Here is a 21,305-nt window from a genome sequence, read left to right on the forward strand (position 1 = left end):
CTGCACCACCAGGGAAGTCCCTTGGGCAGATTTTTAAGAGAATTAAAAACCTGATCAACTTTGCTTTGCTTTTCAACATTTCCAAATATGGGAATCTCTCAGACTCACCAAGGAGCTGTGGAAATACCTTGGCTACGAAAACAACTGTGCACATGTGGGTTCAACACGGAACACACTTCTTGAGTTCACGGCTTTCCAATGAGGTAGCAAGAAGGAAAAGGAGACTTTGCTAGTGTGATCACGTGTGTGGTTAAAAATAAAAGTCACATCTGATGAGGAAGGAAACAGAATAAGACCGTGAATTTAAAGATGTATATACTAAGGGGTGTCTTTGCCTCAAAGCATTTATGAGTTTTCATACAGCTGTTCTGCCATCCCAGCTTCCTTGTGAAGAAAGGATTTGTAATACTGGCTGCCCCTGAAGCAAAAATGAAGACTAGCAGATTAGAGCGAAGCCAGACATCCTTATGCTGAGTCTGCGCACTAGGGAATCCTCTTGCATGATTATGAAATGCAAAGAACCACATGTATAATATGCGTGTTTCTTTTAAAGTCAGGAGCTTGGTCACTCAGGAACGGGGCTGAAGTTGAGATTTTAGTCTGTCCAAAGAGAACTAACTTAGAGCCAAGTAGAAGTACACACATGATCTGGGGAATGGCTATTCTACCGACTTTGAATTTTTCAACACTATTTAGAAATGCTCCTTTGTAACTAAATGACATACTAATAACTACAAGAAACACTGATTGCCACAGCCTGGAGAGCTTGTTCATCATCCTGTGGCTGAAGCCACGAGAACTTGCGGGGAGGGACCCAGCTCGCCATAGCCTCCCTGCGTCCCCCAGAAACACAGTCTGGGGGCTGGGCAGCCCACAGAAGGGTGAGGAGGTGAAGGAGAACAGGCCTGGGGTTGTTTCCGGCCACATACACACCCGGCAAGAACTTGAGCAACATGGTGATCCACGTTAACCTCATGGGGGTGTGGGCTATGAAATTCTCGGTATGCCAGGCCACGGTGATCTCCCTTATCCCACTGCCCCAGGGCCTAGAAGTCCCCATTTATGTCCACTTACGAGCTCTGTGTGAGCTCTTCCTGGGGCCCTTCCCCACCCCATCCTGCAACTCTCCATACTCTGGTGGTCCTCTGGGCACTTCTGTCTCTTCTTCAGTGCAAGCTACCTGTGTTTGACTGACTGCAAAAGCCTCAGAGCCGTGGTCCCTACCTCTAGCTTCCCTCCTCTTAAGCCAGTCTGCAGGCCGGACTGTTCATCACAGCGCAGGCTCGGGAACCTGCAGTGGCACCCTATTAGCCACAGAGTCACGCGCAAACTCTGCTTCCCACATTCGAGGCCCTCGCCTCGACATGTACATCTCTTCAGCGGCTCACCCACAGGTGGCTCTGGGCTGGGTGAGGCTGGCATCCCATGCTCTCTCGAAGGCCAGGCTCAATTCCTCTTTGGGTACCAGTGCTGAGCATACGTGAGGCTTCTCTGAGCACCTCAGCCCACCCTGGTCTCCCCTGCAAACTCCTACAGCTGCCCCAAGGGCCTCACACAATTCAGCACATGGGTATCTATCTATACTCCGTATGGCTGTTTATGTATTAGTTTACCCTCCGCAGCTGGACTGCAGCCTTCTTTTTTTTTTTGGCTGTGCTGGGTCTTCATTGCAGCGCGTGGCCTTCTCTGGTTGTGGCGATCAGGCTCCAGAGTACGTGGGCTCAGTAGTTGCGGCACGCTAGCTTCTCTAGTTTTGGCCCAAAGACTTAGTTGCCCCGCAGCATGTGGGATCTTAGTTCCCTGACCAGGGATCGAAACGGCATCCCCTGAATTAGATGGTGGATTCTTTTTTTATATATATAAATTCCTTTATTTTTGGCTGTGTTGGGTCTTCGTTGCTGCATGCAGGCTTTCTCTAGGTGCGGCGAGTGGGGGTACTGTTCATTGCGGTGCGCAGGTGTCTCATTGCGGTGGCTTCTCTCGTTGTGGAGCTAGGGCTCTAGGCACGCGGGCTTCAGTAGTTGTAGCTCGCATGCCCAGTAGTTGTGGCACACGGGCACAGGGCTCGAACCCGCGTCCCCTGCATTAGCAGGCGGATTCCTAACCATTGTGCCACCAGGGAAGTCCTAGATGGTGGACTCTTAACCACTGGCCCACCTGGGAAGTCCCTGGACTGCAGGCTTTTTGAAGTCAGTGGTTATCTCTTTCAGCCATTTTTTTTTTTTTTTTTTTTGCGGTACGCGGGCCTCTCACTGTTGTGGCCTCTTCCGTTGCGGAGCACAGGCTCCGGACGCACAGGCCCAGCGGCCATGGCTCACGGGCCCAGCCACTCCACGGCATGTGGGATCTTCCCGGACCGGGGCTCGAACCTGCGTCACCTGCATCGGCAGGCGGACTCTCAACCACTGCGCCACCAGGGAAGCCCCAGATGATCTTTTTAAATAGTAGATGTTCAGCCAGAGCTGCTAGGAGAACGAATGCAGGCTTAGATAGTGTTCCATAAACTACTAACAGAAGTTTGCATTTTTGTCGCTGTCGTTGTCAATTTCAGTTTGTCCTTTCCATCTTTAAATATAAGATGCATCGGGGAGGCAGGGCGCACAAGGTGGAAGATTGCTGGTCCCCTTGGCGGGGGTGAGGCCGGGGCTCCGCTCCCCCTGCTGGGCACTGCATCTGCATCACTGGCCAGTGGCTGTTTTGCTGCCATGGCTCAAGTCCCAGCACTGGTGGCAGGTAGGTCGTGATGTGGAGGCTTCTCTCCCCACTCATAACTTCTCAGTGGGGCATCTGACACCCAGGCAGCTGCAGAACAGCCTCTCCGGCTGCTTTAATTAACTTACTCCACCTAACACCAGTCTTTAAATAATTGAGCGCCTTGGCAACCGGTGTTCAAACATTTGAAGAATTTTAGTTACAATAAGGTTTTAACCTTTTAATTCTAGTTTCAAACACTGCTTTCCTTCCTGTTACGCACAAGCGGAGACGACATCAAAAAAACATTTGAGAAAAAGAAGAGGACGCTTAGACCATGGACAGCCATGAGTAGGGAGCTATACAAATGGGATCATTTCACGTGGCAATTTGGCAAACTTAATAAAACAAAATACTCTGAGGAAATGAAAATTACTCAGGTGGTTTTCTGAGTCACATGATAATTTCCCCATTTGTTACAAACTGTAAATGTGTTTATTTGAAACTGACAGACTTTGAAAATGTCTAGATCCCTTGTGGGAAAAACAAAAAACTCATGTTTTTCTTATTTACTTCCTAAAAAGAGAAGCGACCTAGATTGATTCCCTGGTAACTTAAATGTTAGCTGCTCCTAAAAAAAGTATACCAAAGATACTTATTTATTGTTTTTCTTTGGACAAAATATAATGTAAATTTTACATTGAACCGTATCAAATGCTAAATATACGATTGTTAAACTTAAGAAAATATGAAGCAAACCCTTCTGCCCTTCCCCCCCAGTTTCCCACACAGCCTTACATAATACTAAAGTAGAAAACAATACGACAGTTTAGATGCTCTTTCTTAGCTTGGAAGTTGAAGCACAGAGTTTAAACTATGGTTAAATGCATTCCTCAAAGGGCAACTCAGCCCAGAGAATTCACATTTTCAATCTGAGTACATTCACATTTTCAATCTTTCCCTCTTTTCTATTTAAGGACACTCTCTTTCTCCTTCAAGGACAAGTTCAGATATCACCCCTCAAAAGCCTTTAACCTCTGCAGTCAGATAAATGATGCAGGTGATGTTACCTGAAATCAAGGCCCGCTGAACAAATGGAAGCAGTTACAGTCTCCCCAGGCCACCACACTGGGGTGAGTGTATGCTTTGTGGAGACCCCTGGACACCCAGTAGGGATCTCAAGCTCAGCAGGCCCACATCTGAGCTCCACCCAACACCCCATCCTTCCCCAGCTTTCCCTCCGTCTCCACACGGCCAGGGGCTCTGACCAAAAACCTAGGTGGGGGGGGGGGTTCCCTCTTGACCACTCTGTCTCACAAGTCACATCCAATCCATCAGCAAACCCTGTGGGTTCTATCATCAATACATACCTGAAATCTGACCACTCTCACACCTATTTCCACCGCCCTTTACTAAAAATCTCCCAGTACTCTCCACCTTGCTGAGACAACAGCAAGATGCTCTGCAGTGGCCTATGACATCCTCCACCACAGGCCCCCTCACTCCCCCTCTCACTGCGATCCAGCCACAGTGGCTTTCCAGCTGCCCCTCCAATATGGGGACCCGGTCCTTGAACACAGTTCCCCAGATGGCTATATAATGGCCTCCCACCTCCTTCAGCTCTTTACTCAAATGCCATCTCCTCAGGAAGGCCTCTTTTGGCTTCCTCATCAAAGACCACCCCCTCCTGGACCCCACCCTGCCCCGAGCACACACTAATACCTGCTCCCTAGCTCCTTGGTTCCCTTCGCTGCAGGACTCTCCTTAGGATTTATCCCCATGGTACGTACTATGCACTTAACTTAGTTATCTTGTTTCCTGCATCTCTCCCCCTCCTAGATGGACACATCCAGGAAGGCAAGATCCCCAAGGGCCCCCATAAATAAACACTGGCTTAAGAATCCCTTCGTCCTTCCTTGAGATCACCTAGGACCCTTCACTGGGCACTGAGTGGACAGGAGGCACTCAGCTACAACTGCTTTTATACTGCGAATAAAAAATATTGCCTGCTATACATCAGTAAACACTGCTGCAGCCGTCGAGCCTTCACATTACAGCCGCCTGATCGCGCATCCCGAGACTCAGGAATAGAAGCACAGGACACTGGCCTCACATAGCTGACGTGCGTATCAAAGGCATGAATTCAGTGAGCCCAGACCTTGCATCTTCCCCTACAGAGAAAAGCACTAAATTCCTTAACCTGAGAGGTCCGGTTTTCCTTAATGAACAGTAATCTCTTGATGTTTTGACTACCTGGTCTCTGTTGCAAAAACTCCTCTCTATCCTGGCTCCCCCTATGCCTTTTCAGAGCAGTCCCTCAGAGTTATCTGAGATGCTGTGTCCCAAGCTTGAAGTCCTCAGAATGTCCGCCGAATAAAACAAAATTCTCAACTTCTAGGTTGTGCAAAAGTTTTCAGTTGACAATATAAATAACTTCAAAAGTTATTAAAGCAATTTGGGCCTCTTTCTCTTCATCAAGGCAATGGAATTATATCTAAAGGCCTCCTGAAAATGAAGAACATCTTTAGAACCTTCCTCATTTTCCAGAAGAGGAAACAGATTCCCAAGTGTGAAGATATGTGCCTTAAGTTGCACTTAATGAGGACCTACTGGGTGCTGGGGATGGGAAGGGAGGCTGAGAATGTGCTCAGACTCAGGGCCGCTCTTGGGAGAGGTCAGATAGGAAAACAAATGATGTCAGTACAAGGTGGTAAGTGCTGTAACATTAGAATGCACTGTTCCAACATAAGGTAGTACACCAGGCCTTATGGGAGCCATCAGGCAGAAGGCTCACTGATCAGACTGTGCTGCAGACCAAACAATGAAAACCAGGGTCTGAATAAACCGCAGGAGGCTTCCATAAAGCTGAGTGGAAAGGGGACTGAGGCATCGACTTGATTAAACAGCTTAACTCGGGTCACGGTGCCACCAAAGCAGCAACAAGGGCCGGACATTATCATCAGAGCCGCCAACTCTTATTCTCACGTGCAATCTACGGACCACATTCAAGGCAAATGAGAACTAGCGTTTTTTATTCTCTGTGCTTTTGCTGTCTCTGCTCTGCACCCATTAGCCGGGGTTATACTGACACTGCATGAACGGGGCCTCTGAGTTCCCCGGGAGCTTCCTGCCTAAAGCTCATCACCAGGTATCAATCCGCCCAGGCTTCAGAGAGCAGGCTTTGATTTCACAGAGCAAGTCGACCTGAGCCCGAGGAGCCAACGCAAACAGTTAGACTCTGATCTGGGATCGAGCATATGGGAGCCAATTAAAAAACACTGCCCGGGGCTTCCCTGGTGGCGCAGTGGTTGGGAGTCCGCCTGCCGATGCAGGCAACACGGGTTCGTGCCCCGGTCCGGGAAGATCCCACATGCCGCGGAGCGGCTGGGCCCGTGAGCCATGGCCGCTGAGCCTGCGCGTCCGGAACCTGTGCTCCGCAACGCGAGAAGCCACAACAGTGAGAGGCCCGCGTACCGCAAAAAAAAAAAAACACTGCCCATGTCTAACATAACCCAATTAATCTCTTTAATATAAGAATTGATTCTGTTTTACCAGTTCAAGAGGAGAAACATGAACACGGCTAGAAAATAACAGACAACCCCTGCTGGTCTGATTCATGCTCAGGGAGAGAATCACACAGCCCTTTCAGATACAGCCCCTCTATACCTCCAACCCCACTTCTTTTTTTTTTTTGCATACCATATCATTTCATTTATATGACATTCTAGAAAAGCTACAGCAAAGTAGTCGTCAGTTTCTGACTTTGGGTAGAAGAAAGTGACAAGAAAAGAGCATGAAGAAACCTTGTAGGGTGATGGATATATTCTCTCTCTTGATGATGCTGGTGGGAAAATTCATACAGCTGTATCCTTAAAAAGGATATATTTTCCCATACGAAATTACACCTCCATCATCCAGATTTAAAATGAACAATCAAAACAAAGAAACTTATTGGAAAAGAGCAGAGAAACCCATGCGAGTCAAGCAAAAGGACGGCATATTCCTTGAAAACTACAGAATATAGTTTTTATTTGTTGAAAGTGTGGAATAAGAAAGCCAGCAACTCCCCACCCCACTTTCTTCATTTTGACCTCTGGTCAGGGGCACAGCCCTGCCCCGACAGAGAGTGGCCACAAACTCTGAGGACAAGGAATCTACCCAGAAGGAACAAAGCAAGTCAGAGCACCAACTGAGTGAAGGAGAAAGAAACATCATGGCGGTGAAGACGACGCCTCTGAAGTTGCCCACTTTTCAAGAGAGACACAGCCTTTGTCTCGCGCCGGTAAGAGGCGGTATGATCACACACCAGTTAACGAAGAAGCAAAGCATCTCAGTCGTTCATAGATTTGGCCACAGTTGGGATCGAATGATGACATCTCTTAAGAATAAAATCGAGCACAGGGCACTCTAACTACGCCAAGGAGAGTGTACGGTGTAGACACCGTCTCTGTGCCTGAAGCCAGCTTGTAGTAAGTTGACCCACGTGAGTTGGACATCGGTATGGGTTACAAGGGTTGAGCATTAGCAATTCCACGTGCTCCAAACTTCCAGCACTCTACTCCTCCACGTTGGTGCTCTGCCCCAACGACCAGCAGTGCCGTAAAAACTTGTCCTGAAAGGCACCAGACTTCCCCCTACGCTACTGGGATAATTGGAGATTGTATTCTGGACAAGATTTACAGTTGTATCACAAAAGCAACACATACTTTCTTTCAAGATACATTCATTTATAACAGTACAGTATGTCCCAGGTGCCATAAAACAGGCACAGATAACAGCATATTTACAGTCTTGGAAAAAAAAAAACATTCAAAATACTAAAGAACTGATGTTCTATACACAGGTATGGGTTTACACATTAAACACTGATGTCTACTCTTTGATCATTATTGGATGGAAATGTTTCTAGAATTTATCACACACATCTGTGTTTTCTTAAACAGAAGCATGTTGAAGTATTGTTCTCGGTATTTCAATGATCACTTCAATATATTTCAATTATATCAATTACTAGACTGTGTTCTAAAACAAGGATGTCCAACCCAACCCAGGCAAATGAAATTGTTGGCTGCAACAGTAAAGACCTTAAAAATTATGTTTGTGCTCCTATATTTTTGGGGGAGGGGTGGAGGGGTTATTTGTACAACTAAAAAATAATTACCTGAGTAATTCTGTATTAGTTTGCTGGGGCTGCCATTACAAAGTGACTGGGTGACTTGAACAAAGAAATTTATTTTCTCCCAGTTCTGGAAGCTGGAAGTCCAAGATCAAGGTGTCTGCAGGGCTGGTTTCTTCCGAGGCCTCTCTCCTTGGCTTGCAGATGGCCACATTCTCACTGGGTCCTCATTTTAACTTAATCACCTCTTCAAAGGTCCTACCTCCAAGTATATAGTCACATGTTGAAGTACTGGGGTGAGGACTTCAACATCTGAATCTGGGGGACAGGAGTCATCCCAAAACAACCCCCTATGCCCAGACACTAGGTAAAACTCAAGTTCTTAATTCAGACACGTCTGGATTTAAATCAAGGCCAGTCACTTCTAGTTCTGTGACCTAGTTAGAGAAGTCACTCAAGCAAAACTTCCGTCCCAGCCTCTGTAAAGTTAGGATAATGACACCTACACCTCATCACTTCCTGGCAATACACAGAAGGTAATATATGCAAATACTGCCTGGCACACAGTATCATTTTATTTCCCTGGTTTTTAAGGTATGTGTCTTTTCATGACCTTTCTCTTAACGTTTGCCTGGAGCTGCGCCTTCCCTTTTTTCATTTTTTAGGGGCTTGAAAACCAGATCATTGAATTTGTTAGAATTAAATGTAAAGGCTCAAAATCAAGACCAAAGGCTCTCCTGTGAATAAATAGCGCAAACTTCTGCACGTGGGATGTCAGATCTCTCTTCTGGCTGATAGAGTTTGCTTGTTTGCTTCTGGTGGAATTTCCTTCCTTGTTGTCATTTCTGCTCCAGATATAATATAGTATTTACTGCACATTTTAGATAAGGTAATCCCAACATGAAGTGTAGCTCTGTCACCATTAAAAAAAAAAGAAAAAAAGCAGTGCGTCACAGATTTGACCAAAAACTAGTGACACATCCTATAATAAACAACCATTTGTTCTGGAAGCGGCTATGGGTGGCAGTGCGTAATTTAAATGTTGCAAACCACTTAAAAAAACAGCACAAAGAAACCTGAGGGAGCTAAACTGTCTTCTAGAAAGTTTTCCAAAAGGAAGTAAGGCACTTAGAACTCCTCTGACTTAGAGTTCCTTCCAAACATCATTTTAAGGAGGGGTTGGCAAACTTTTTCTACAAAAGGCCAGACAGTTAATATTTTAGGGCACATGGGCCTCTAGTTTCTGTCACAACTCTCAGCTCTGCCATTGGACGTGGAAAGCAACCATGATACAGAAGCAGATGGGTGTGCGGCCGTACAGCAATAAAATTCGTTCATGGACGCTGAAATGTCATTTCCAAAAAACTTTAATGTGTCAGGAAGTACTGTTTTCCTTTTGACTTCTTTTCAGCTATTTGAAGATATAAAAACCATTCTTAGCTTGGGACACACAAAAATAGGTGGTGGGTCAGATTTGACCCTGAAGCCATAGTTCACCCACCCCTATTCTATTCTAAGAGCTCAATAAATATCTGTTGTTGGTGAAAATACATTTCTCCTTCTGAAAATAATCTGAAAACTAAGGATCCATCAGGCACCTCCCATTACCTTTTCCCACCCTCTTTTTTTGAAAACTGCCAATGCTGCCGACCTGACTAACACAAAGGCCATTAGAAAACAAGCCAAATTAAGTTCCTTTTCTGGGCCCTTTAAATAAGAGTCTTAAAACAGCTCTTCGTAACGAGGGACACGGCAGCATGGAAACGGGGACTGAGCAATCGTGTGGACCCCATACTCGTAAAGCGGCAAAGCTCGTGGCAGCTTTAATCACATATACATACAAAGACTGTATATTTTCCCCATCCACCATCATGATAGAGTCTTGCTTAGGGAGATGAATATGAAGCAAATATGCAGTAAACTGACATGACAAACTGTTCTTTTTTTATTATTATTAATCCCAGAAATACAAAATTAGTTTAATTAATATAATTAAGTAATATATTATAGCATATTAAAGGTAGAAAGTTAAAAATCACAAAATTATGTCATTAGAGAAAAAGCATTTGTCAACAAGCAAAACTCTTTCATAGTAAAAATGCTCAATAAACACTTAATAGAAGAGGATTTCACCCTGATAAAGAGAATATATGTTGATTATTTCCTTTGTGTAGAAGCTTTTGAGTTTGATGTAGTCCCACTTTTGTATTTTGGGCTTTGCTACCTGTGATTTTCAGGTGAAATCCAAAAAATATTGCCACGACCAATGTCCAAGAAGTTTTCCTTATGTTTTTTGAGGAGTTTTACAGTTCTAAGTCTGTGTTTAAGTCTTGCTTACAAATGGAATATTAGTTGGCCATTAAAAAGCAGCAAATCTTGCCATTTGCAGCAACACGGATGGACCTGGAGATCATCATACTATGTGAAGCAAGTCAGACAAAGACAAACGTCACTCGGTATCACTTACATGTGGAATCCCATTTAAAAAATGACACAAATGAACTTATTTACAAAGCAGAAACAGACTCACAGATCCTGAAAACAAACCCATGGCTACCAAAGGGGAGACACGGGGGAGGGACAAATCAGGAGCCTGGGTTGAACATACCCCTTGGTTCTTCTTTTTCAAAAACTAGCATAGGGCTTCCCTGGTGGCCCAGTGGTTGAGAGTCCGCCTGCCGATGCAGGCGACACGGGTTCGTGCCCCGGTCCGGGAAGATCCCACATGCCGCGGAGCGGCTGGGCCCGTGAGCCATGGCCGCTGAGCCTGTGCGTCCGGAGCCTGTGCTCCGCAACGGGAGAGGCTGCAACAGAGAGAGCCCTGCGTACCGCAAAAAAAAAAAAAAAAAAAAAAAGATTACTACAGACATCTAGAGGGTAGTTACTAATAAAATGGCAGGACAGAGTGTTATTCTGGAAGGTCTCATATGTGTGCCCCCTGCATCAGCAGACGGACTCTCAACCACTGCGCCACCAGGGAAGCCCTGTAGTAATCATTTTTACACATATCATATTGTTGTTGTTTATGGTTCCCTGATTTTAGGTAAAATTGACGCATGGTCAAATATACAAATCCGAAGTTCAAAATTCAATGTATCTGAATAAATTCATACACCGGTGTCAACTACAGTCCTACCAATAAGCAGATTACTTCCATCACCCCAGAAATTACTTTTGTGCTCGTTCCTCATTCAGAATTATCCCCTAGTCCTTACCTCTCTTCCGCTGCATATTTCGCTAGATGTGAATTGTGTTTATTCTAGAACGTCACATAAGTGGAATTACAGACTAATACTTTTCTGTATTTGGCTTTTTCTCAGAATATTGTACATGAAATTCATACCCGTTTTTGGACAAACTGTTCTTAAGAATGAATGAGATAGCTCACCATTTTATAGGGCTACTGAAGAAAAATTATTTCTTACTCTCCAAGGGTCACCTAGATATTATTTCTTTAATCCTTGAAAAAATCACAGTTATGTGGGAAATGCCCACATGTATAATAACCTCCTTTTAGTTTTATACAGCTCTGCCCTCTGAAAAGGTAAAAGTGGGCTGCAATTTCTTCCATGCTCACGATTTCCATGTAGATGTTGCTCTAGATCTTTTTATAATCAAGAAGTAAAGAGATGTTCAATTATTTGCTGGAAATAATTCAGAGTCCTTGGCAGAGCAAAGAATGAAGAGAACATTGCTGAATTACCAACTTAAGCCTTCTTCCAAACGGACCATGAAGGAAGACTTTACCCAGTTCGTTCCGGAAATGGAAGCTCGTACTTTCTGGGAGAAGATTCTGCCATCAGTGAGTTTGTGTTCCTGTGTTACGATGGTGACTACCAAGAACCGCAACTTTGTAACCCCCATTGTTACCATTCTGGCCAAGCCCGGGGTTGACTGCACTGATTGACAGGGTGACAGTTATCTCAGTGAGTTGCCATCATCCGTGGTAGAAGAGTTTTTAAAAAATTACAGCTGGCGGGGGGTGGGGGGGTGATGAATTGGGAGATTGGGATTGACATATATACACTAATATGTATAAAATGGATAACTAATAAGAACCTGCTGTGTACAAAAATAAATAAAATTCAAAAAGAAAAAAAATCACAGCGCGTCTAATATCTACCTGAAGAGAAGCATAAACCACGATTCCAATTCATTTGAGTTGCCTGGTACTTTTCCAGAAAATATTTTTCTAGGAATGAAGTACACTAGATTGACCCTAAAATTACCTGACCCTCTGCTACAAAACCAGTAACACATGGAACATCAAACATGTCACAGGATGGGTCAATATAATACCGAAAAAAGAGTATCTATGATTTAGAATAAAATTCTACATTTTTATTAACATTCTATTTGAATTAGTAAATTCTATTCTATCAATGACAAGAATTCACTGATTTGCTAATTTTACAAACCAAGAAGCAAATGTTTTTCATCTAGTTTATCCTTAAGTGCTCCCTTGCACTGATTTCCTAAATGAACTCTTGTTTTTGCCTGAATGCACACTTTCTTAGGAACTACAATGCAATCCGAATACCAATAATAAGACATCTTTCCCCACCTTTTTTTTTTTTTTAACAAGAACTGCAGATTTGTCTAGTTGCAAAAAGGGAGGGAGGGAATCTGGGAAAGAACTGTCTGTTCAAGATGTAAACTAGTATTTTTGACATTTAATTAGGTGCATCTGATGTTGAGATTATACAAGAGCTGCATCAGTGATGGAAAATCCCACCCAGGAGCAGTAAACCTGTTCTTTTCCTCATAATACAGTTCTTACTCCTGTTCCATCTTTGAAGTACCGTTATTTAGAAAGTACTAAAACTTATCATCATTCTCCATAATATTTACCCAACATTGTGACCTAGCTGTAGACCTTCTGCAGCTCAGTGAAACCACTTACTTCTGCAGAGAAGAAATGATTCCCGATTTAGCACAAACATACTCCAAAGGAAAGACAAGGTGAGTGCTAAAGGATCTAAGGAACAGAGTGAGGTAAACACAGTGAAAGCGGGACTGGTCAGGAGAACAAAAACGAAAGAGCAGCGTTGGAAAAGTTGAAAAGTAAGATAACAGGTCTGTCTTAAGGCTACTTTCGAAAACGTCACAATACAAAGTAGAATTCTACTTCTGTTTATTGCAGGGCAGACTCCTGTCAGTTTAGTAATTCACCCCACACTTGAGTCACCGTATTACATGAAACCTGGATAGTATACCATTACTCATTACCAAATAATCAGCAGAACTGGGTTTAACCCAAGGGGATTATAAAGAACTAATCCCTGGGAGGCGACGGGGAGAAGGCAGAATCCGAGAAACACAAGTTGATTCACCTGTAAAGGTGGGGGGATGGTGTACTGCACGTCCTGGCAGGGAAATCACGAGGCCCAGGTTCCAGGACGACACCGGCAACCGGGAAGCGTGTGACCTTGTGGAAGCCAAGATGGGCTGTTCTAAGAACTGACCTCATGGATAGAGGCGGGACGGCGCGCCGGATGCTCTCTGAGACCACTTGCCAGGGTCCAGAGCCCAATGGATAATACCTGCCCCTCAGGTGTATACGTGCCTCACTTGGCCACTGCTGGGACAACTTAGCCTGCTCCGTCCAATCTGGCATAGTTTCTGCGCCCTGGGGCGTGGGGCCGGCCTCCTCCCGCCCCCAGGACATCCTCCATCCGTGAACGTCCTGCCGGGTGGCCGGGTGAGCGGTGCGAGCGAAAGTTGAAGGGTGGCCTCGCACACGGAAAGTTGAAAAAAAAAAATGCTGAATCAGGGTGCCCCCATTTTGCCGGTTCACGGGCAATCGGATGCTCCCTTCCCTCAAACCTCCTCCCGCTCCGAAAAGAAACCGGATCGGCCTGTGCGCTCAAAGGTCACCTGCGATGAGCAGAGCGCTGTCACTCGGCTAACCCTAAAACGGCCCCCACGACAGAAAAGAGCCGAAAACACCACTGCATCATCCGAAGAGAGGCCCCCTCCGGAAGGTGACCCTTTAACGCGTTATACTTCGGCTCCGCAGCCTCGGCCGGACGGGATGGGGGAGGGAGGGAGGGAGGTGAGCGCCCTCGGAGCACCGGAGAGTTTCCACCAGCCCCGGCCTCGCCGCGCGCTGGCCAGGACGGTACCGACTCCAAGAGGACGGTCAGGTGTAGGATGTCGCGAACTAATAACCGCAGCCCGAGGGACCCCTGCAGCCGCCCAGGCCGAAGGGTTAGGGACCACGATCTAAGAGTTCCGGGAGGCCACCCCCGAGTCGCGCTCCGAGGCCACCTCGCCGGCTTCCGGCGCCGCGGAGCCGGTCCCCAGTGATCAGAGCCGGAGGGGCCCGGGGATGGAAGGAGGAAGGCGGGGGCGGGGGGCGGATCAGGGGGCCGATCGGGGCCGGGGGCGCGGGGCGGGCCTCCTACCTGTGGTGGAGAGCACGGTGCTGGCGAAGAAGAGCGCGGAGGTGAAGTCCCAGTTCCAGTTGCCCGAGGCGTTGCTGAGCACCGACACGCCATAGTTGCTGGCCTCCAGCACCCGGCCCAGGAACTGCTCGAGCTGCGGCTCGGACAGGCACTCGTGCTCCTCCAGGAAGCGCCGCTTCAGCTTGCGCAGCTCCTGGCGCAGCAGGTCCTCGTAGGGCAGCTCCACCGACGAGAAGACCACAGCGCCGAAGACCAGGTAGAGCAGGTAGCCGAGCACCAGGAAGCCGAAGCACCAGGCCGAGCGGTGCCGCTCCACCAGGCGCACGCACGAGCTGCCGGCCAGGGACTGCAGCATCTTCTCCGCCGCCCGGCCGCGAGGCCCGCGCCGCAGACCGGCCCGCCGCCCGCCCGCTCCGGAGAGCTTCTTCGCCCTTCTTTTCCTGTTTCCTTGCAAATAGAAAAAACCCAGATGATGTGGCGCTGACGTGGTGGCCGGTTCAGGTAGCCCGAGAGTCGCCCGAGATCGCCGAGCAAACTTGCAGGCTGCGCGGGGCGCTGGGCGCGCGGCCGGGGAGCCCCCGCCCTTGACTCCGCCCCCCGGGCCGCCCGGCCCCCGCCCCCACCCCCCACCCCGGCCTCGCCTCGCGGCGCCTCCGGCTCCCCGCCCGGGTTCCCCCTCCCAGCCCGCCCGAGCGCCCGGCAGGCGGGGTGGGAGGGAGTGTGTGCTTGCGTGCGTGTGCGTGCGTGTGTGTGTGTGTGTGTGTGTGTGTGTACACACTTCTGTTCGCTGCCGCTCCAAGACCCCAGTCCCAGCTACACCGTTTCCCACCTATTTCTTCTTAAAGTCACTATTACAACAAAGAGAGCGCTGGAATACTTTCCATCTTCTCTTACTGGGCGGAGCGGGTTGAGCAATCTGGTGCCAGTGATGATGGTGAAAAGACCGGAATCTCAGGGCTGGAAGGCACCTGGAACCTGGAGAGGAAGGCAGAGTTTCGGAAAAGCCACATTTCTGAACCCTAATTCTTTAGAACGTGAAGAGTGAAGAAAGGTCCCAATATGTCAACTACCAGAAGCAACTGAGCTTTCCCGAGTGGCATTTCTTTTTAAGGGGACGACCTTGCTGTGGGCCAGAGTCTAGTTGGTGCACCCTTTTTGCAAAGGCGATTTGAGGGTAGGTTTCAAGAGCCTTGAAAGAGTTTATGTGCTCTGACACCGTGATGTGTCCTAAGAAAAAATAATCAGGGAGACAAAGACTTACAGAGAAGGCTGTTCATAAACAATATATATCTATATTATATACGAAATAATGAAGAGTCAGGAACAATCTAACTATTCCAAAATAGAGGAATGGTTAAATAAATTATGATATCTCTAAAAAAGAATGAAATAATGCCATCTGCAGCAACGTGGATGGACCTAGAGATTATCATACTGAGTGAAGTCGGTCAGATAAAGAAAAATACCAGATGATATTTTTATGTGGAATCTAAAATATGACACAAATGAACTCTTCTATGAAACAGATTCACAGACATAGAGAATAGACTTGTGGTTGCCAAGCGGGAGGGGGTGTGAGGGAGGGATGGATTCAGAGTTTGGGACTAGCAGATGCAAACTATTACATATAGGATGGATAAACAACAAGGTCCTACTGTATAGCACAGGGAACCATATTCAGAATCCTGTGATAAACCATAATGGAAAAGAATATGAAAAAGAATGTATATATGTATGACTGAACCCCTTTGCTGTACACCAGAAACTAACACAATATTGTAAATCAACTATACTTCAATAAAATATTGTAAATTAAATAAATAAATTATGGTGTCTCTACAGCATGGTTACCATATTAAAGGTGTGTTTAAAGACTACTGAAGCTAAACGATCTCATGTATAGAGTATATATGGTCTTATGTATAGAATCTCAAATATGTAAAATATTTGCATTTTGTATTGTAAAACAGAACTATCTGCATAATAGATCTACTGCAAATCAAACCAGCGCCTAAGAGATGTCTTTGGATGATAGTAGAGTATATAGGGGACATTTATTTCTTTGACATTTTTATATTTTTCAAATTTTCTAAAGTGGACCTTTTTGGGGGCGGGGGCAGTGCTGTGAAGCTTGTGGGATCTTAGTTCCCTGACCAGGGATTGAACCCGTGACCTCAGCAGTGAAAGCGCAGAGTCCTAACCACTGGACTGCCAGGGAATTCCCTACAGTGGACCTATTTTTGTATTCCAGAGAAATATTAAAAATAAACAAAACTGAATTCTTTAGTACAATTATTTAGTACAATTCCTATCTGCCTACTTTAAGAAATTCAAAAAAACAAACCCAACCAAATGAAAACCATTTTGTGTTCATTTATTTAGAAATTTTCATGGAAATCTTTAACATCCTCATCAGTGTTTTTTTTTTACTTTCAGTCAATGAACTTACCTCCTGCTTTACTCGGAGGATTGCAGTCATCCATCTCCTTTACTTCACTTCAAAATCTGTTCATCAGTAATCTACTTCTTTCCTTCCCTGTTACCCTGAGGAAAACAGCTCCTGCTTATTTTCAAGGTGAAGTCTTTAAGCCACCACTCCCAGCCTTCAGTCTCCAGGAATCTTGACCCCCCCAGCCAGTCCCCTACTCTTTTATAACTTGAATACTGCTGCTCTGCAAGCTCTTTTCTCTCTGCTTCAAAAAATCACCTCGCGTCTACACCATCCTGTAGCACGTTCTCTGCCGCGTGCTCTGTAACCCTTGCCCCTCCTACCGTATCCTTCTTGATCTTCGCCAGTGTGACAGGTCGGGGGACCGCCATGCTCCCGAGGTCACCTCCGCCTGCAGCACGCTCTCATTGTCCTTCCGCCTCTCGTGGTGCCTTTTCTCCCAGTGTCACTGTTTTCTTGGGTTTTGTTCGGCCTCAGTGTCTCTGCTCATGTGTTTCAGACAGTACCTGCCCCAATCTCTGTCTGTGATGTACCACGTGTACCTGTGCTTCAGGGCCTGCTTAAATGCCGTACCTTGTCCGCACCTCGATGCCCCGGGGGGATGTGATTCCTTCCTCCTCTCAAAGCACTGAACCCTTTGAACACTGCATTTTGTGGGGTACATGTGGTTAACAACTGCATACACCAGTGTGGTTTTATCATCGTGCACTCAAATATACATATATGGCAGCTTTAACACATGGTTGCAAATTCTTTGACCCTTTTCTCAACAAAAGGTAGGGTTTTGTGTTTCCTGCTTCCGAAACTCTGTGGGCTGTGACTCTTTCAACCAACAGAGGTGACACTAGGTGATTTCAAGGTTGGGTCATAGAAGGCCAGCAGCTTCAGACATCACTCACTGGAACACCCATCTCTTGGAGCCCCCAGCCATAACTTAAGATCTCTGATTACCTTGAGGTTCATCAAGGTAAACTGCCATGCTGGAGAGGCCACGTGTAGGAGTTCCAGGTGACCATTCTGGTGGAACCAGCCCCCCACACACACACCATCCCCACTGAGGCCCAGGACATGCCAGGTTCAACCCCCCCAGATCCGGCCATCCACCTGCTGAACGCCACCCAGGGACCTCTGTCAATGTCCCCTGCAACAGAAGAATCTCCTGGCTGAACTTGGCTTGGATCACGAGCTCTAATAAAGTAGGTGTTGTTTTCAGCCATGAAGTTTGGGGGGAGCTTTTTAAGTAAAAAAAAATAGAGAACCCAGGACAGCATGCATCTGGACTATGCCTAAATTTAAAACTCATCATTAGATGTTTTCTTCCAATGTGTCTGCTGTTCCTTCCCATATTTCACTTCTCTGGCTGAAGGTCCTGCTCAGTTCCATATAACAGCCAGACCAGGGATACCAAATACTTTAAAATCACCTGTTTTATGGCTGAGTAATATTCCATTGTATATATGTACCACATCTTCTTTATCCATTCCTCTGTCGATGGACATTTAGGTTGCTTCCATGTGTTGGCTACTGTAAATAATGCTGCAGTGAACATTGGGATGCATCTATCTTTTCGAATTATGGTTTTCTCCAGAGTTCAGGGTTAACAGATACACACTACTATATACAAAATAGATAAACAACAAGGACTTACTGTATAGCACAGGAAACTCTACTCAATATTATGTAATGACCTATATGGGAAAAGAATCTGAAAAAGAATGGCTATATGTATATGTAAAACTGAATCACTTTGCTGTACACCTGAAACTTACACAACATTGTAAATCAACTATACTCTAAAATAAAATAAGAATTAAATTTAAAAAAGCAAAACAAACAAAATAAAATAAAATCACCTGTTACTTCAGACTACAGATAGAAACGAAATTATCATACGCGTGGTCTGACAGGTCCTTCCCTGCAGGGTGAGATCTGTTGAGTAGAGCCAGGAGGCGGGGCTGGGCTGAGGGATGCAAAATTCCTGTATTTCTGGCTCTTGGAGTTGATGGGTATCACCGTGATAGAAGCTGGCTGCCTTCTTCCTCTTCCCAGCCCCCTTTGCTGGACAGTTAGCAATCTTAGTGTTGGTAGGATTTTTTTCCTTCTGTTAAAACCTTTACCCCGCATGGTTTCTACGTACCACACTGCTGAGAAGCTACTTCCCTTCCGGCCTCCTCCTGGGGACCATACAAGCTGGAGCTACCGCACGCCAGTGTGCCAGAGGCCATCCCAAGCATTTCTCAAGACATAAAAAATGAGAATGTGGAAGAAAGCTCAGAGAAGAGTGCGGAGATTCCCAAGAATTAGGCAAAGGTGGGAAGGGAGGGGGTTGAAATAAGTGGGAGAGACAGTATGTCACCAGGCTGGGGCTGCTTCCTACATCCTACATTAACATTAAATTATGTTAATCAACATAATTTGGAAACAGGTGACCAAGCTTTGTGAGAAACAAACCTTGCCCTTGGCACAGAACTGGCAAGTTAATCTGACATGAAGTGAATGATGTAAGCGATCATCGCCGTTGTGCTGTATGATAATTAGGCATGGCAAACAGTTCATGTAAATGGGTTTAATTACCTCAACAGGTTGAGACGATGGAACAATTCGTAGAGATGGGAGTTCCACAGGAAAGTCTTTCCCTTGGGATCAAAAAGTAAAATTCACAAACACCGGGTTGGTGAAATCAGGTCAACCTGCAGCAAAAATAAAGTTAGTGTTTGTAATTCCATTTGGGGATGTACACCCCAAAGAACTGAAAACAGGAATTCAAAGAGGTATTTGTACACCCGTGTTCATAGCAGCATTATTCACAATAGCTAAGGGGTGGAAGCAACACGAGTGTCCATCAACGGATGAACGATAAACCGAATGTAGTATATACTGACAACAGGATTTTTTCAGCCTTAAAAAGGGATGAAATTCTGACACATGCTACCATCTGAAAGAACTTTGGAGATGCTACACTACGTGAAATAAACCATTCACTCAAGGACAAACACTGTATAACTCTACTTACATGGGGTACCGAGGGTAGTCAGATTCACAGAGACAGAAGGTAGAAAGAATTGTGGTTGCCAAGGGCTGGAGAGGGGGGAGGGGATGGGGAGTTATTGTTTAATGGGTTCAGAGTTTCAGTGTTGCAAGATGTAAAAGTACTGGAGACGGATGGTGGTGATGGTGGCATAACAATACCATTGTACTTGATGCCGCTGAACTGTACACTAAAAACGGCTAAGATGTTAGGTTTTGTGTTATGTGTACTTTACCACAATTTTTTTAAAAGTCAGCGTTTTGAGCTGACAGTAGGATACAGGCATTACGAGTGGGCTGAAGTTTCCCCATCCTCCAGCTAGCTCCAGGCTGTATCCATGATGAGGGCCCTTGAAGAAGTAGACATCCTTCACTTCCTGAGGGTGTTGGACAGTCCAGGTGGGACACAGCACAAGGGGCCTCAGTGACCTGGCACACACCCAGATGAGATACGCCTGGCTAGTGATGGGTCTGGAGGCCCAGCTTGGAGAAATGGCAGGAGTATTCCCAGGCATTTGCCCTGACGAAAGAAAATTTAGTATGATCTGTTAGCTGCCTGCAGAAAAAAAAAAATGTGTGAGTTTATCTTGTAAGTCTTCACAGGGCAGAGCTAGGACTAATGGGTGGAAGATATAGGGCATAAGATTTAAAAACCACAGCAAGAGAGAACATTCTTATCACATGACTTTACTTCAATGGAATGAGCTGTCTCTAGAAAGCTCCCTGCCATGACTGTTCAAGCAGAAGACAAACAATCACGGATTCGAAAGGCAAAATGGAGAGCCTTTTGTCATTTAAGGTGCTTTCCGAATCTGAGATGTCACGGTTGCACCATTTATAAGGGCAAGGGTATGGGGAGAAAAGAGTGAAGTAAAGTTGCCCTGAGCTGCTTCTGAAAATTGCTGGATGTCTAACCAGAGACTGCCAAGATGCTCCAGCCCTGGAGCCCCTAACTCCCAGGTGGAGTCATGCCCAGTGCCAGGGAACCCCGACCGAGCAGACCTCCAACTTCCCTGTCATCTTTGGCAAAGCTTGTTGCTGCCTCCCCGCATCCCTTATCGTGATGGGAGGGGTCCATCCTGGGAGGAGGGCAGATCAGGCTCAGCCTCTAGACAGGCTCAGCATCCGCTGGGAGGGCAGCAAGTGACAGATGACTCCCTTTAGGGTCCTTGTGGCCACACAAGCCTGTGAGAGACTGTCCACCCTTGGCGCAAGGGATGCTGGTAGTTTCCCTGCCCTCACCTCGGTCTCTTAACCATGCCTCCCAATCTCACTTTCCCTGTGGATGTTAAAACATAATCCATCCCCCTCACCTCTTATTCAATAGTTATTTAACATTCCCTCCAGGGGTACAAGAGATAAGGAGGGAAAGGACCAGAAATGAAAAACGGAGAAGGTGAAGTTTAAAAAAATTAGAGGAGCTGTAAGAGTCTAACGACATCCAGGGCTCTGGCTGCCAAGCGCCTTGGGAAGGTGGCTCCGCCCCCAGTAGCGCCCCTCCCTCCCCTCGGGCCCCGGTGCGTTGAAAGCAGCAGCCTGAGGCCATCTCATCACTCTTTCCAAAACCAGGTCGTATGTCTCAGCAGCTTGGAATGGCTTCTCCCCAGGCTTGGTT

At 46.3% G+C, this 21,305-nt stretch overlaps 1 protein-coding gene across 1 annotated transcript in view; it reads right to left on the reverse strand.

The window, feature by feature from the left end:
- The window catches only part of KCNK1 (potassium two pore domain channel subfamily K member 1), a gene marked incomplete at its 5' end in the record, with an annotated part of 49,575 nt that extends 35,006 nt beyond the window's left edge, over positions 1-14,569 (reverse strand). The window contains one exon of the mRNA XM_082854974.1: positions 14,215-14,569. Coding sequence (XP_082711100.1) covers positions 14,215-14,569 — 355 coding nt within the window. The remainder of the gene's footprint in view (positions 1-14,214) is intronic.
- Between the last annotated feature and the right edge of the window lie 6,736 nt (positions 14,570-21,305).

Source organism: Leucopleurus acutus (genome assembly GCF_964270905.1).
Source record: "Leucopleurus acutus genome assembly, chromosome: 14".
Lineage (NCBI taxonomy): Eukaryota > Metazoa > Chordata > Mammalia > Artiodactyla > Delphinidae > Leucopleurus > Leucopleurus acutus.